Source organism: Aotus nancymaae, unplaced genomic scaffold (genome assembly GCF_030222135.1).
Source record: "Aotus nancymaae isolate 86718 unplaced genomic scaffold, 86718_ANA_hifiasm-v0.15.2.pri h1tg000032l_0, whole genome shotgun sequence".
In the NCBI taxonomy this organism is placed as follows: domain Eukaryota; kingdom Metazoa; phylum Chordata; class Mammalia; order Primates; family Aotidae; genus Aotus; species Aotus nancymaae.
The window spans coordinates 13,768,519-13,785,196 of record NW_026988445.1 but is presented as its reverse complement, the minus strand read 5'-3'; the positions used below and the strand labels follow the sequence as shown (position 1 = coordinate 13,785,196).

At 57.6% G+C, this 16,678-nt stretch overlaps 1 protein-coding gene across 1 annotated transcript in view; it reads left to right on the top strand.

The window, feature by feature from the left end:
• The window catches only part of ITPKB (inositol-trisphosphate 3-kinase B), a 105,560-nt gene that overhangs the window by 85,437 nt on the left and 3,445 nt on the right, over positions 1 to 16,678 (top strand). Inside the window, exons 3-7 of the mRNA XM_012459813.3 lie at positions 4,680 to 4,779; positions 6,078 to 6,291; positions 11,261 to 11,465; positions 13,745 to 13,846; positions 15,875 to 15,946. Of these exons, the coding sequence (XP_012315236.2) occupies positions 4,680 to 4,779; positions 6,078 to 6,291; positions 11,261 to 11,465; positions 13,745 to 13,846; positions 15,875 to 15,946 (693 nt within the window). The remainder of the gene's footprint in view (positions 1 to 4,679; positions 4,780 to 6,077; positions 6,292 to 11,260; positions 11,466 to 13,744; positions 13,847 to 15,874; positions 15,947 to 16,678) is intronic.

Here is a 16,678-nt window from a genome sequence, read left to right as displayed (position 1 = left end):
CCACCCCGCCCAGAATCAAAGTAAAAGCTGTGTGTCTCCAGCCCTGGAGTGCGGGTGCCCTTGACCTGCCCCGGGGCACCCCAGCATCCTGGTGCTTTCTTTTCCACCAGAGTGCCCCCAAGAACATCACAAGTGCAGAATCCCATCCACAGAGTCTAAAGTGTCTGGCTGCTCTGATCTGACACGTGGGAGAGCTTAAACCTTGTGTCATCTGACAGCTGCACCAGAGGTGGCACCTGAGCAGCCCCAGATATGGACGTATCTGGGGTTTTGGTGGCAGCTTTAGGGGCACCAGAGGCCCTGGGCTCCTCTGCTAAAGGAGCAGAGAGAAAACTCTCCCGGGCTGGCACCCTGGCTGCCCAGGGGACCCCCCCTGCCCAGTCTTCTGCCTCCTGTCCCTTCATCCTGCTGTCTCGATGCTGAAGAGGCACTGGGGGTGGGCCCTCGCTCTCTGATAGGCATGGAAAAAACTGGCTGGAGGCTCCCCATGTGCAAGGTACCTACAGGCAGGGCATAGAATCGGATGACTTTGGGGAAGTAACTTGCTGAGTCTCAGGCTCTTTGATCTGTAAAATGGAGAAAACACTCCTAACTGGAACATAGGAACAAGGCCATAATGCACTAGCCCAGGGCCTGTCACAGAGCAACAGCCCCATCAGAGGTAACGGGTTGAGTGCGCACGCCATGCCGTGGTGCTGGGGCGTGTCTGCAGAAATGGGCCCTTCCATTTCCCCGAGAGATGACAAAAGCAGTGCCAGCCAGCAGCAAGTCCCCCTGCACTGTAGTACTCAGTCAGCTCAGGAAGAAACCCAGCACATCCACCGGCTAGGCCGGCCCCACATCTGCGTGTGAGGAAGTAAGGGTCACAGCAGAGCGGCCCGCAGTCAGCTGGCCACCTGCCCCGGGTCCACCAAGGAGCAGCCCACAGCCCTGGGAGGCCAGCAGGGACCTGCCACACATAGGGAGCTTTGGGAACACTCCGGAGGGGTCCACAAGGGATGTCCCGATTCCCCTGAGGTGACACAGGAGCAGGTGGCCAGCTCTGCCCTGGGCAGGGGTCCAGGTACCCTTTGCCACACCACGTTCAAGACATTTGAAGGTTGCTTTTGTATTTCCTAGAGCTCAGCTTGAGAGGCTGGGGCCTGGGGCAGGGTCTGATTTCAGACAGAGAAGAGACAGAAGCTCCATTGAGCTCTCACTCTTAAATATGTCCCCAGAGGAGGGGCGTGGTGGCGGGGGATAAACCCCTCTGGGTGAGATTCTTCTGGATTATCCTCCTTTCTTGTCTTGTTACCTGTCTTAGCTGGGGGACGAGGACTGATGCTCCTGGAAAGCGGCGTGTGCCTGGAGTGGGTTTGGTTCCTGAGGCAGCCGCTGTGGCCTCCCCAGCCATCACAGGTCATTGATTCTCTGGAATCTCCTCCCATCTTTTAGTTTTATCTCTGCTCCTAGGGGCTGGGATGGGGCGGCTGGGGTCACCCTGCAGCCTCCCTTCCCCCGACCTGGACCTGGAAAGAGCTTTTTCTGTTTACTGCTTGGCAGTGACATGAGGCACTCCCTGGGTGCTGCTATTTAAAAACCACAGGGAAACCCCATGTGCTGCTACTGGCAGAGAGAAAAGAAGGCTCTCGTGCAAGTGCATGGCATTCTCACAAGTGGAATGCTCCACGGCCCTCATCCGGGCAGGGTAGCCTTGGGATGGGGGACTCTCAGGGCTGTGGCCATGTGGGAACCATTTTCATGGTGAAGAAACGGAGGAGGTGTGGCAAAGGGGAGTCAAACGCGAAGTGCCCGGCTGTGTCAGAGCTCAGCGCTGCGGGAGGCTTGTGGATACCAGGAACTGTCAGAAGACCCTCCTTTCTGGGCCCCGGGTCTTTAGCCTCTGGGAGAAGTCCAAGAACTAGAAGTTTCTTAGCTTCAAATGGCCTTGCAAAAGCTAAACCACACTGTCCTGCCCAGCATCCGTTCACCTTCCTGGGTCACAGGCCCCCTGCTCACTGTGTCTGGTGGGTCTCCAGGGAGCTGCACCCCAGGCTCCGAGGTCTTTATTGTTCAGAACCTAGGCGGCAACTCTGCCTGGCACCAGAATGACCATTCATGGAGTAACTTTAGAGACACCTGGGTCCCCGCCTTGAACACAGAAGGCTAAAGACCCTTCCACAGACAACCCTGTACCCATATCTGACAGCTTTCTCTCCTGCTCTCCTGGGAGAACGGAATCCATGTGTTACTCTCATTTTACAAACAAGAAAATGGGGCCCCAAACAGGACTAGGAACTTGTTCAAGATCAGTCACTGGGGAGAAAAAGGGGAGCCGGGACTCGGGCCCAGGTTGGCCTGCCTCCCTGCCCCATACTCTCCCAGGTCCAGGCCTCACTGCCCCGAAGCCACAGCCAGCCCTGCCTGCTCGCCGGGCCCCTCTGCCTGCAGCCCCCATGCCAGCAGGTTTGGTTCCCAACTGGTCCAGGTCCCAGCCCCAGGCCTTTGTCCTCACACCCCTGCTGCCAGCTGTAGTCATCTCTTTCTCTCTGTTGAGTCTGGCCCCCAACTGTCTCTGGTGGCTGCAGTCTCCATAAGCTCCCCACTTTCCGGCAGTGAGCTGTCTCTGCATGGCCCCTCCAGGGTCCCGGGACCCTTCCTTCAGGCGTGCTTATTTGCCTTCGCCTGTATGTATAAAATATGAACTGACACCCTGCAGCTGGGAGAGTGGCCTCTCTAGTCTTCCTCGGAGGGGCCACTGCTGCTGGGATGAGGGAAGGTCACTTTCCAGGGCCCTAGAGTGTCCATCCGTCCAAGGAGCCTGGTATACCAGCGGTCTGTCCCTCACTGGACACAGGAAACTGAGGCCCCAAGAGGGGCTGTGAAGCAGTGCGGTGTGGGTTCTCCCCTGATGGGGACGTGGCATGGGATGGGGCAAGCCCTGGATTGAGACCACTCTGGTCTCCCCTCCTCCCACGCCACCCCCGAAGCCTGTCAGCTCCTGTCCTCTCTGAGCTCTGCTGCGGGGATGTGACCCGCAGGTGGTGACCGGCTGTGCACGTTCTCTCTGGACCCACCTTAATGGCTTCCCCGTGAGCAGGGGCGTCCTCACGAGCCGCTGCTGGGCTCATCTTGTGTAATGCGGTTTTTCCATTGTTGCCCTCATGCATTGTGTGCCCTGATTGTTTATGCAGGCTTCTGGGTGCTTAGATAAGAAATGCCTCCACTGCCTTTAGCCTTCTTTGGCCATCTCCATCAGAAGGATCTAGGAAAAACACGCTTCTCAGTAAAGCCTCGGCCGATTTGTCACATGGCCTCGTGGGGTACTGCCCTCTCTTAAGAATAGAATTTGCCTTGGCGGTGGAGTGAGGGTTTCTGGGACGGGGATAAAAATTACCAGGTTTAGTAAGGAAGAATTCCTCTCCTTAAATAGATTTTAACTTGAAAACGTGATGACAGAAGCAGCTGAGTCTCAGCAAAGAGAGAAAAAACAAGAGAGGCTGATTTCACCTTGACTTCACCTAGGGGACCTAGTAGCTGCCACTGTCCCCTGAGGGCTGCAGCTGGGCACTTCGGGGCAAGGAGTGGGAACCTCATCTCTAGTGTGTCCCCCTGTCAGGCGGGACCACCCTTGTCTCCTCTGCAAGCCTCATGGCTTCTGCTCTCGTGGTTCTGCTGGTGCGGGACCCACTTTCTCAGGAACTCAGAATGCTTTGCATTCAGGCTCTCACAGCTCCCTTCAGGGCCGGTGTGTTTTGGGGACACTTGATCTTTATCTCCGCAGCTTGTTCTTACTGAAGTTCACTGAAGGGTATTTTTTTCTAAAAATACATATTTTTTTTTCTGGGAAGGAAAAAATTTTGTTTATCTTCAAATAGTTGTATAGAGAATGTTTAAATCCCAGCTTTACCCTTTACCTCTTTGAAGCACAGGCTCCACCAGATGGAAATAGAAAGAATTGACTTGCATGCTCATTGAGGAAATAAAATAAGAAGGTGCTCAATATACCTTAGTCCTCCTTTCTGCCCAAAGGGCCTGTTCTCCCCGAACACATACACACGCACGCACACACACGCACACACACACACATGTGCACACACATGTGCACACATACTCATGCACATACATGTGCACCCTCATGCACATGCACACGTGTGCACACGTATGTGCACATGTGCACACATACGCACATATGTACATGCACACGCATGCACACCGCCAGTCCTGGCTGTTTTCACTGAAGAAACCTCCTGAGAGGGAGGAGCGCGGTGCAGAGGAGAGAGCTGCTCCCTCCTGTGTGACCTGAAGCCATCGGTGCAGGTTCTGTTCTGAGGAATTCCTTTCAAGTCTCTCTTCAAACCACTCACAGGCAAGAGCTGCCTCTATTGCCGCCGCATGGAATGTGAACTAACGTGGTGCGGCTGTGTGGTAGTGACCTCTCCAGCCTTCCTTGGAGGGATCGTTGCTCTTGGGACGAGGGGAGGTCCCCTGAGCATTTTGCTCAGGCTGTTGTTAAATGGGTAAAGCCACCTCCCACCATGTGCCACATAGATGATGGTGGTGGCAAGGTCCTCGGAGCCCACCAAGGGCCCTTCCCATCCTGTGGCCACAGGCAGTGAGGGCCCTTGCTTTGAATTTGTCTTAACTAGAAATCAGTGGTTGTCTTTCTAATGTAGAGCTTTTTGTTTGCTTGTTTCTAGAGCAAATCATGGAGGAAAATAAAAAACATGGTGCACTGGTCTCCCTTTGTCATGTCCTTCAAGAAGAAGTACCCCTGGATCCAGCTGGCAGGACACGCAGGTAGACGCAGCTCTCCCGGACGTCCCGGCAGGATGCTCAGCCCTCTGGGAGGTGCCCGGCAACTCTGGGAGGGGAGAGCCCAGCCCTGGGCGCTGTGCTCTGGGATCAAAGCTCCGGTGCGGGTTCCCTCCGAGAGACTTTCTAGTCTGAAATCGAAGCCGCACTTGCAGGCTGCGGCCTTAACAATACCTTGTAAATGCCATAGACAACCGACCTCTCTGGAGTCTGTGTCACCCCCTTCCGCCAAAACACGAATCCTCCCCTCCCTCTGGCTCTTCCAGTCTCTCTCTGTCTCTCTTCCAATTGTGCTCAATAAGACAGATGAAGCCATCAATCTTTATAGTGTATCTGCCATTTGTCACCCTGGACACAGAGGCAAAGCTAACGCTTTAATTGAACACCCACTGTGTGCCTGAATCGCCATGGTCCTGGGGGTTGCAGCATTAATGGAGTTGTAGTGTCTGCCCCAAGAGAGCCTGCTGGTGGTGGAAGATGCGGCCAAGTCACCCCATAGCCGCAGGGCGGTGTGCAGTGCTGGGGTGGGAGGTGGCCAGAAGCTGAGTCCAGGCAGTGCCGGGGAGGGAGGACATCTGGAGCCAAGGCCCCCAGAGCCATCTAGCCCATACATGGGGCCTCTGGACGCACTGTCATCTGGGGACATTTCAGGGACCGCAGGCAGTGCGGTCACTTGGCCTTCATGACTTCACCAGCCTGTGGGTCCTTTTTGGGCCAGCACAGGGTCCAGCATTTCTCTTACCTCCTGGACCACATTGGCCCAGCCCAAGGCACATGATGGACAGCTGTGTGAATGCTTAGCTGGGTCTGGCTCAGAAGCGCGACCCAGGTGGGCCGGGCCGTAGACCCCCACTTGTCAGCCTGCGCAGCTCCCCATTCTGGCTCTGAATCCTGTCCTATCAGGGTTTCTCTACTGAGGCCAGGATCTCATCAACCCTGAGAAGCAGGGTTGATGAAGGAGGCTGAGATTGAAAGTAGGGGAGGGGCTAGGTCTTGTTGCCTCAGTCTCTCACCTAGCTCTGTACCCCTACAGCAGGCAACACTGGTGAGGAGGAGTCGGGGGTCAAGGAAGCTGGGGAACCAGCCCAGAATTACAGTCAGTAAGTGGGGGACTGGGTCTTGAACCCCCTTTCCTTAAGGTGCTCAGTCCACACCAGTACATAGGCACATCTTCAGCCCCAGGCTTAGCCATCCCCAGGGAGGCCCAGGCCCTGTGCCAGGGAGGGCGCCTCTGCCAGCTGCCTGCAGCCGGGGACCAAGGGCCTTCTACACTTGCTCTGCAGGGAGTTTCAAGGCGGCCGCCAACGGCAGGATCCTGAAGAAGCACTGTGAGTCCGAGCAGCGCTGCCTGGACCGGCTGATGGCGGATGTGCTGAGGCCCTTCGTGCCTGCCTATCATGGGGACGTGGTGAAGGACGGGGAGCGCTACAACCAGATGGATGACCTGCTGGCCGACTTCGACTCTCCCTGTGTGATGGACTGCAAGATGGGCATCAGGTGAGCCAGGCTCCACATGCCTGCCTCCGTGCCAAGCCACATGGCAGGTGCACAGCACGGCACTCAGGGCTTCCAGGAGGCCTCACAGGTGCAAGGGCAGGCTGAGGAGGCTGTTTGACCAATTAGAGCCTCCTCATCCCCAGGCATCTCCCATTATGTGCAGAGGGTGCAGGGACCTAGGCTTTGCCCATGATGGCCCCTTTCCTTCAGTGAGCAGAAGCCAGGGGCTGGAGGATTCAGAAGAGGGGCCCTGGCTGGGTTCTGAGCCCCCCAGAGAGGGAAGAGAGAGCCGCCCTTGGTTCAGGTGGGATCGCTGGGGGTAGGGAGAGCACCAGGTAGGGACGTAGCAGGATGGTGACTTCCTGCTGTGTGAGTTGCCGACGGAGATGGAAATCAAGGTCTTTCCGTCTCCCCAGCCCTTGTGAATGGGAAGAGTGGCTAGTGGAACATGTTGGCTTACGATAAAAGACCTGCGCCTGCCTCAGAGCAGGAGGAAGCGCCCGACGGAGCTCAAGAAGCCTGCATGGCAGGGTGCTGCAGGGGCCCAAGGTGGGCCTGGAGTGGTCACTGGGCATGTGTGCAGGACTGGCTCCCACCCCCAGGTTCCTGATGGGGGCTCAGGCTCACTGACACCTGCCCAGGGGATAAGCCTGGAGAGGACTCCAGGGAAGAGGAGAAAGGAAGAGTGGGCATGAGGAGGCTGGGCAGAGAGCAGACGGGGATGCCTGAGGCTGGCCGCCCTGATCTTGGGGTTGGTTTTGCCACTGGGTTTTCTCATGACCTCTCAAACTGCAGCCTTTCCACCCCAAGTCATCCACAGCACGGCTCCTTTTCCCCAGTGCGGGTTTGGTGAGCCTCCCTAAGGCCCTCAGTCCACACAGTGTCCAGCGTGCGGTGCTCAGGCTGTGGGGCTAGCCCTGGCTGTAGCACTCAGACTGGACGGCCAGAGGCTGGGCTCCTCCATGCTGCCTTGCAGGGCTCGCTGGGAGGCCAGGCACGGAGACACAGCTCAGAGCAGAAGGCTGTGTCCGCTGCGAATGGTTTAACCGGTTTATTTCTCCTAAGAGGAGACTGGGAAAGATGGGTGTGAGAGAAAGAGAGACAGAGACCAGGAGAGAAGTGGGCTAAGCCAGCCAGTTTTTCTTTCCTTCCTTCTCTCTCCTCCTGGGAGTTCTGTCCTAAGATTGGACCCTGCCCCTGACTGTTGTGTTCTCTCGACCTCGCCCGCAGGGAAGGCATGGAGGGTGGAGAAGCACAGCCCAGCTCTGTTCTCACACCATCCGTGGCTGCCTCCCTCCCACCAGCCAAGGTCCTTACTGACTCTAGCTCACAGGGACCTGGGATAGGGCAGGGAGGAGGCAGAACATGCCCCCAGCCAGCCCGAGGCCATTGCTTTTCCCGAGTCTGATTTCTGTCCCAGGATGGTATCCCCTGGCGCACCAGAATGTGTCCCCTCAGGGGAGACCCGGCCCTTCCTTCCAACCCAGACGGCAGCAGGCCTGCCTGCCAGCAGGGGAGCAGGCACAGGTCACAGACAACCACATGGAGAGTAATCCAACTGGTGTCCACTCAGATCTGGCCAAAAAATACGCCCTGTGTGAAGAACATCTGGCTGGGCATTTCTGGAAGCTGGCTGTTTGAAGGACACAGCCAGCCAAGTGCAGGGCCAGGCTGCCCCAGAACCTGCCTGCTCCTGCTGGGGACAGGAGCCCCACTCCTGCCTCCGGGCTGCCCCCACGCAGCCCCTTGACTTCTGCGGCTTCTCTCTGCACCCTATCGCTCTCAGGAGAGACCTAGAGTGACCAAGCCTGGAGCACATGTAACCCCATCTTGGCAGGCAGGGGAGCAGGATGAGAGATGGGTATGTGTGGAAGAGAAGAGGGAGGTCTCCCCAGAACCAGGATGCACCCAGCCCCATCTTTTCTGCACACAATCCTAAGGACCCTTCTTGTTCCAAGGGCTGCGCCAGCTGCTTCCATTATTTATCCCGTTGTGTTCTCACCGCCATTCTGGGAGATGGGTCATGTTCCAGTGTGAGCAGGAGGATTCTGTGGCTCATCGGGGCCACCCAGCCAGGCAGCAGCTTGGTACAGTTCTGCACCAGGCTTGCCTGACTGCAAATCAGGCCCCCGGTTGCAGCCCAGTCCTTCCAAAGGGGGCTGTATGGGACTCAGCATCCATGGTGTTTACCTGGTGTGCCGAGCTAGCTCCATCCGGGCTGTGGACTGTGACCTTCTCCCAAGTGCGTTCATCCAGAACGCTTGGCCACAGAGCCTCTCCCAAGACTGGCTGCCCATGGTCACCTCCGGAGTGTGGCCTCTTCATGGCAGAGGGAGGAGGCTGGAGCCCAGGGTTATCTCAAATGCCGAGTCCCAGGGCAAAAGGGGGTGAGATATGTCACAGAGAAAGGGAAGAGCTGGTCACCAAACAGCACTGGCTCTGGCGGGGGCAGAGGGGTGGTACTAAGGAGAATGTGGTGCAGTTGCTGGTAGTGTCTGCACCTCGGAGCTTCTTGGGATCCTGGCTCCCATGGACACGTGCTCAGTGGCTCTGGGGCATGCTCTGAGGCATGTGACTTGTCCTGGAGAGTCAGCACTGACTGTCTTCCTGACATCGGGACCAGCAACCTGGGGACTGCAGACAAAAGCCCGTCCCTAGCACCTCTGCCCTTTAGGAGCTCTGGGTGGCTTTCGCCCGCCTCTTGTTGACTCCCCAGGCTGGCCTTTCTCAAAGGAGCACTTCCTCCACCCGGCCTTGATCTCCTCCTCCCCCAGCGTCCTGTGAGTGGGCGAGCAGGTCTCTGCTTCCTTGCATGGCTTAGAGCTTTGACTTTGCCTCAGGCAGGCAGGGGAGTGTGGGGAGATGCTCAGCCTCACCTCCCTGTGGGCCTCCTGCACCACCATCCAGCTGGCAGCCCCGTGGGCATCTCCCCCCAACCCCTTCCCTCTCCTGGGCATTGAGTGACTGCCCGCTTTGAGCCGTGGTGGCCCTGTTTGGAGAAAGGCCATGTGAAAAGGGATTTGACATTGAGGTCTGCTTCCTGTTTAAGGAGTTACTGAGAGCTCTTTGCAGAAGCGCAGCCAACCACCCACCCACCGTGTGGGCCCTACAGCACACTCTGAAGTCCCTTGCCCAGGCTGGCTGCCCCTTTTCTCCACAGTACACACACAGATGCACACGCAGCCCCTGCCTCGGCGCTCTGGTCCCCACTGACCTGGCTCTGCATGTGAAGGGTGTGCTGTGTGCACGTCCGGCATGTGTGCACCTGTGTGTGTGCAGTGGTGCACCGGAGTACATGTGTATATGCATGTGTGTGCATGAGCACGTGTGTGTGTGTGCACACAAGGGCCCAACCCAGAGCTACTGACCTCCCCCTCCAGCCCTCATCACCTCCTGGCAGGTCCTAACCAGCCAGGCCTAAGTTCATACCCAAGGATTTATTTTTTTCTTCTCTTTTTTTTCAGTGCAAATTTCAATTAATACACTGGTTTCTGAGAGCCTGTCATTTTTAAGACGCTGTGATTTTTGTTTAGTCTGTTCTGGGTCCCAAACCGGCAACTTGGAGAAGGCGTGGTGGGCAGTGTCGGAGCAAGGCCGGGAGACAGATGCGGGAGAGTGGAGGGCAAGTGGGCGGGGCCTCTGTGGGCAGCTCCCGCCCACACAGGGCAAAGGGGAGAACACTTCCCCATCCTGCCACTGACACTGCTGATTTCTGCCTCCTCAAGGGCTGCGGGCAGCCTCTGAGCCTGTTGTGTAGGGAGACTGGGGCTTTAAAAGGAGAGCAGGGGAGAGGGGTGGGATGACTCACCCACCTCTGGTCTGCAGAAGGCAGAAGCACAGAGATGTGTGCTGGGGAACGGGGTGTATCCCGGCAGCTCAGGGCCAGTGATTCAGCCCGGGCTGCTCAAGTCCCCTGCGGCCCTTGGCCCGGTTACCTCCCCCAGTGTCTAGGTGGTCCCCGCCAGTTCAGCTGGAACTGCTGGTGTGGAGGCCAGAGCCATGAGGCAACTGAGTTGGAAGCATTTTCTCAGGCGCTTGGGGCTGGGGGCCCAGGTATGAGGAGACCTGGTATTGATGGGGCGGGGGGTGCCAGGCATGTCTCCGGGACGAGCAGAGGCTGAGGAGCCCCCTACCGTCCTCCTCCCACACTTCTCCATCCGCAGTGGGGCCCCTTCCAAGGCCACCTTCCGACCTGAACCTTGTGCTCCAGGTTCCTCCTCTTTGGAAAGAGCCAGGGACATTGATGGGCAGGCTCAGCCTTCAGGCTGCCTGAGAACAGCGGAGATAGATGGAGGCTTGAGGAGGGCAGAACGGCTTCTCCCACCAAGGCAGGTTCTGGCTTTGGAAGCCCTGGCTTTATGGAAGAGTCCAGGCAGCCAAAGGGGGTACAGTGGGCCCTGAGCAGGCCCTGCCTTGCCCCCAGTCCCCTCTCTCAGCTCCACCGTAGCAGTAGGAGCAGGATAAGCCCCCAGCTGCCCTGCCTCCATCTTCCTTCTTCTGCCAGTTCCTGTGGGGTCTCCCCAGGAGGAGCTCCTTGGGCTTTGTGAGGCCATCCGATGGGCTTGGAGTGAAGGCCTTCTGATTTAGCAAGGCCACCCCTTTTCTCTTGGATCAAGAGCCTGCCCCAGGCTGGGTGGTGGTGCACACCTGTAACCCCAGCACTTTGGGAGGCCGAGGTGGGAGGATCGTTTGAGGCTAGAAGTTTGAGACTAACCTGGGCAACATAATGAGACTTCCCTATCTACTAAAAAAAATTGTTTTTAAAAAAAAGAAAAAAAAATTAGAGCCAGCCCCAGCTGGAGCAGAGTGTGCCACCTCCTTGGAAGGACGTGCCTTGACTCGGGGCGCTAAGCTGACTGCGGCCGTTGGGCAAGGCACACCCCGAACCTTTATCCACCAGGCGGGAGAGGAGCTGCTGCTGAGCCCTACCCCAGCCCGTGGCCCTCATGTCGCCTCCCGTCCCACGCAGGACCTACCTGGAGGAGGAGCTCACGAAGGCTCGGAAGAAGCCCAGCCTGCGGAAGGACATGTACCAGAAGATGATCGAGGTGGACCCCGAGGCCCCCACCGAGGAGGAGAAAGCACAGCGTGCTGTGACCAAGCCGCGGTACATGCAGTGGCGGGAGACCATCAGCTCCACCGCCACCCTGGGGTTCAGGATCGAGGGAATCAAGGTGAGGCTGGCGAGGTGCAGCGGCCTCCGCGTGCTGGAGTGAGGGTGGCCTCGGGCCCCACCCGTGCCCACCTCAGGGGCCTGGCTACTCTCAGGGCCCTTTGGAAGCTGTCAGCTTCTCCAGGCACAGGCTCAGAGTGTGGGAGGCCACCCCACTCTGCAGACATCAGCCTGTCCTCAGTCTGAGATACAGGCGGGGTGGCTGTGTAGCGGGCTCGGCCTCGGAGCAGAGTGGCTTCTAGCCCTGCCAGCTGTCAGCCCTCTGCTGAGGACTCTCCACTTAGCCCAGACGGTGCCTGGCACCGAGAGCCAGGCGAGAGCCGCCTGCCAGACGTCCACAGGGGAGCTGGTTCGTTCTGCTCCGGCTGCACACCGGGACTGGCAGACAATTCGGGGAAGGGAGGAGCACGCTGGCCACCTTTGGTGTTGGAGCCAGGGTCCCCCAGAAACCGCATTATCTCCTCTTTGCTCTTCGATCGCCTTTTTTTTCTTTGAAAGTTCAAAATATTTATTGGAACAGAAATAGCAACATAAGCCCCAAAGAAACAACATGACAAATTTTGTAAGTAAAATGTAATTTTCCCCTAATTGATATATTTGTGTGCGTGTTTACAAAACGACGGCTCTGTCCCTTCTGTCCCTTTGTGCCTGTGTGTATCCGGCAGAAAAGTTCTTAGCTCTGGCTATGGACACACAGAAACTTCGTATACATGATTATGTTCAAATGTTTATTTACTTTCCCCAGAATAAATTGGGGGATTGGCCCTGTCTGGATTGCCGACTGTCTGGACTGATCACGGCACTGCCTACAGTGACCACCCTGTCCCTGGGCCCCTGCGTACATCTTTGCCGTTAAATTTGCAAAAGCAGGGCTTTGGGGTGCGGGCCCCACAGGGTCTCAGACAACCGTCCTTCTCGAGCAGGTGGCGGTCCCTGTGCGGTTATTGGGTGTCCCATTCTCTGTCCAGTGGCCTGCGTCAACTGTGGTGTCCAGCCTGGAGTCAGGTTGGCAGCCGATGGTCCTGACGGGAGGCTCCCCTCAGCCTCCTTTCAGATGGCATTTACATGTACGCTTCCGCGGTTGCTGATGGCTCGCTGCCCACGCTGGCGTGTGGGACAAGTTTCTACCTTCCCTCAGGACAGCTGCTTTGCGAGCTCTGGACTGAGAAAGACTTTTGCCCCCTTCTTTGTCTTTTGAAACCAGCCCTTCCGTCTTTTTTGCATCCAGCTCTGAGACTGGATGAAAATTCTGTGCCCCTCCTCCTTCTCTTAACATTCACTTTCTTTTTATTTGTTGGAAACAATGCACTTTCCCTTCACCTCTCCCTCTCAAGCAGGATGTGCTCCTGGTCTCTGTGTATTGTCCAGCAGTCAGAACAGCCGACAGCCTGTCTTCCCGCTCTGAGAGAAGCCAGCTGTCTTCACCGTCACCAGCCCACCTCGGTGTCAGCCGAGAGGCTCTGCCTGGGGTGCGCCTCCCTCTGCCCGGCTCTCAGCACCCAGGGCTGCTCCCTCAGCCCGGTCCCGCCGGTCCTGTGGAAGGCAGCCACAGTGAGGACGCAGCTGAAGCAGTCTCCAGCCTGAGGGCAGGCACAGCCCACTGCTGGGACTCCTGGGGGCACTCCTTCCCATCCTTTGTCCCTAAAGAACAGATTTCCTCATAGGTCAGCAAAGCCCCCCAGGTGGGACCAGGGCAGCCTGAGCAGAGACATTGCCTGGGCCAAGAAAATGGAGTGGGGTGGGGAGGGAGCAGAGGCGGGCAGGCTGCGTCAGATCCCGGCTTTCGGAAAACTTGAAAGAAGAGACTGTAGATTATAATGAAGGAAGTTGAGCTGAGCTCGGGGTGGGAGCGCTTCTCTCCTGCCTGTGCTGGCAAAGGTGCCTCTGGAGGACAGGGACCCGCCGACCCCGGAGCAGGAAGTCGAGGCCGACCCTCTCTCTTGGCCCTGCTGTTGCTCTCAGGACTGGCCAGCGCCCCCCCATGCTCCTCCATCCTCAGCCCAGACGCCCCTCATACCTCCGGGCTGTTCCCACCACTGTTCACTCTGCCAGGGATGCCAGTGCCACCATCTGTGTTCTCCTGTGTCTGCGCCCAGGGTGACTCCCCTCTACTGTGCACGCCGCCTCCCTGCCCCCTACCCGGACACCTGGGTGCCTCTGCTGGCCCTGCCCTGGGTCCGGAGGGGGCTGGCCTGCTCTGTGGCGTTGGGTGGATGAGAACAGTCTGCCCGAGGGTCCCTGCTGACCCCCTCCTTGGTGGGGTGTCGTTCTCTTTCTCAGAAAGAAGATGGCACCGTGAACCGGGACTTCAAGAAGACCAAAACGCGGGAGCAGGTCACCGAGGCCTTCAGAGAGTTCACTAAAGGAAACTGTAACATCCTGGTGAGTCTGGTGCCTCCAGAGAGGGTCTCTCCAGCCAGCCAGGGAGGGACAACCGAGTCTGCTCTGGAGGTGCCTATGGGGAGGACAAGGCACCGCCAGGGACAGCGCACCTCAGCCCCAGTTTGTAGGGCTCTGTGGAGAGGCCGCTGGCAGAGACTTTTGTGACTCTGTCACTCTGCCCTTTCAAAAGTCGAGAGCATGCCAGGCACGATGGCTCACACCTGTAATCCCAGCACTTTGGGAGGCTGAGGCAGGCAGATCACTTGAGATCAGGAATTCGAGACCATCCTAGCCAACATAGTGAAATCTCATCTCTACTAAAAACACAAAAATTAGCCGGACATGGTGGCACATACCTGTAATTCCAGGTACTTGGGAGATTGAGGCAGGAGAATCGCTTTACCTGGGAGGCGGCAGTTGCAGTGAGCTGAGATTGCATGACTGCTCTCCAGCTTGGGCAGCAAGAGTGAAACTCTGTCTCAAAAAATAAAAATAAAAATAAAAAGTCAAGGGCACTGAAGTCTGTGCCCAGGAAAGTTTCTATCCACCCTGGTGCCAAGCTTCTGCTTGGAAGGTGAAGAGGAAGGCAATGTGCTTGTCTCTGACATGCGCCGGGTAGGTGGGGAAGTGTGGTGGACACTCACCGACTCTCCCTTAGCCATCAGCCCCACGGCTCCAGAGAGCAATTTCCATCCCCTGAGAGAGAGAACCGCTGGGTTTCCACAGAGCCCGCCGCCTGCCAGGTGTCACGGCAAGTGCACGGCAAATCCTCACAGCAGCCCTCTGGTGTGGGTGGACCTGCTTGTCCCCATCTTGTGTGTCCAGGGTCACACTGCCCCCTGCCAGCCAGAGCTGGCCAGCTGTCTCTGAGTCCGGGGGTGTGGCTCGTACAAGTTCATGACAAACTGATGTCTTGTGTGTTGCTGCTGTAGTGGCTGGCAGGCTGGATAGATGCCCTGCCCGCTGGGACCAGAGTGCTGACCCTCCCTGCTGAGTTAGGGAGTGTGGTGCCACGGCGCCCCAAGTGCACCGCTCCCTGGGACAGTCAGAGATCCAGGCACATCTGGGACATGGGCCCTGGAGGCCCCGTGAGAGGCACCTTTTGAACAGGCCACAGCAGCTGCAGAGCAAGTAGGGACGGACCAGGCAGCCTTTTCTGCAAGGTGACTCAGTACTGGCTGGAGCTGGGAAACCTTCCTTTTTGAGCTGGGGAGGGTTACCTGGGCCCCTGGCAAGCTCTGAGGCTGCAGGCATGGGGGATGCACCTGATTTTTTATATCCCATGCCCTCCATTCCTGAGTCCCCCTCAAGGGAGGGTCTCAGCCCCTGAGCAGTGGTGTCACGGAACGTGCCTTCTAGGCCTGGGACTGAGAGGGGTTTGTTCCTGCTACTGCACTCTCCAGGGAGCCGGTCGGCTGGCTCTGCCGGCTGTCACTGCTTTCCAGCAGGCATTGAGGAACTCTGTGTATTTGTGTATGATGGGCTTCCCAAGGCAGCCTGGGGGGTGAGACCCACAGAGCTGGCTTCTGGGGAGCACGGGGTACCCCCAAGGCCAGGAGAGAGCTTGACACGAGTTTACAGGGCTCCATGGAGAGGCCACTGGCAGAGATATTTGTGGTTCTCCCTCTTTGTCCTTTCAAAAGTCAAGGGCGCTGACATTTATGCTGAGAAAGACGCCGTGGCAGCCCTGCTCTCAGGAAACTGCCTCTGGATGTCCGGCATTCAGGGTCAACTGCACTCCCAGGAGGAACCGCTAGAGGCCGCGGGGCTGTTCTGGAGCTGCGCTTCCTGCGCTTCCTGCGCCTCCTGCGCCTGGAGAAAGGGTGGCAGGAGAAGGGGCGGGAGCGGAGCCCAGCCGCACCGCCTCCTCTGGGCTGCAGTTTCTTCACTGTAGATAAAGAGGTTGAAATAGTGATCAGGGGTAAGGGCACTGCCACTTCTACAGTCAGTGACGCCAATGAGCTAAATGGGCTGAAATCCACCCTTCCCCACGCAGTGCTGAAAATCTGTTCATCTTTCTGTTCTCAGATCGCCTATCGGGACCGGCTGAAGGCCATTCGAACCACTCTAGAAGTTTCTCCCTTCTTCAAGTGCCACGAGGTAGATACCGGGTTTTTGCCCTCTTGAGCAGAGAGCTGCACGTGCTGTCAGGCCTTCTTCTTCCAGAAGCCTGGGGGGTCGGCTGTTTTTAGGGTGGAGCAGCCAGAGGCAGGCCATCAGGGACCAGCCCCCTTTGTCTTAATGCTCCCTGGGGTGACCACACAGGCTGTCCTGCCTGGGAGCCCTGGCTATCACCCCCTTTCTCCTCCCTCGTCCCTCCAGCTCCAGAGTCTTGTCCATTCTGGGCGGTGGTGGCAGGATTTCTATCCCCCATGCCCCATGGTCTCAGGGCAGAAGCTCTCTGAGGTGCTAGAGTAGCTGGGCACCCCCTGACCATCACCTACATCTTCAGATGAGACTCAGGAGGGCAAGCAGGTCTTCAGGTGCCACTCGGGCACAGCTGGAACCCCTCACCTGCTCCCACCTCTGCAGACGTTGGTTGGCAGGGGCAGCTGGCAGCAGGCAGGGAACTGAGACACCTGAGAGAGGCTCTGGGAGGTGTCGGCAGGTTCCCTGGAGGGGGAATCTAGGTCCCCAGCCACATGACACATTCACACACACACTCACAGATCATACACTCAACTCTACACCACACACATTCACACACATTCACAGATGACTCAACCTTACACCACACACATTCACACACACATTCACAGATCACACAATCATCAATCCTACATCACGGAGAGGAAGGGAAGGGAAGGGGAGGGGAGGGCAGGGGAGCAGGCC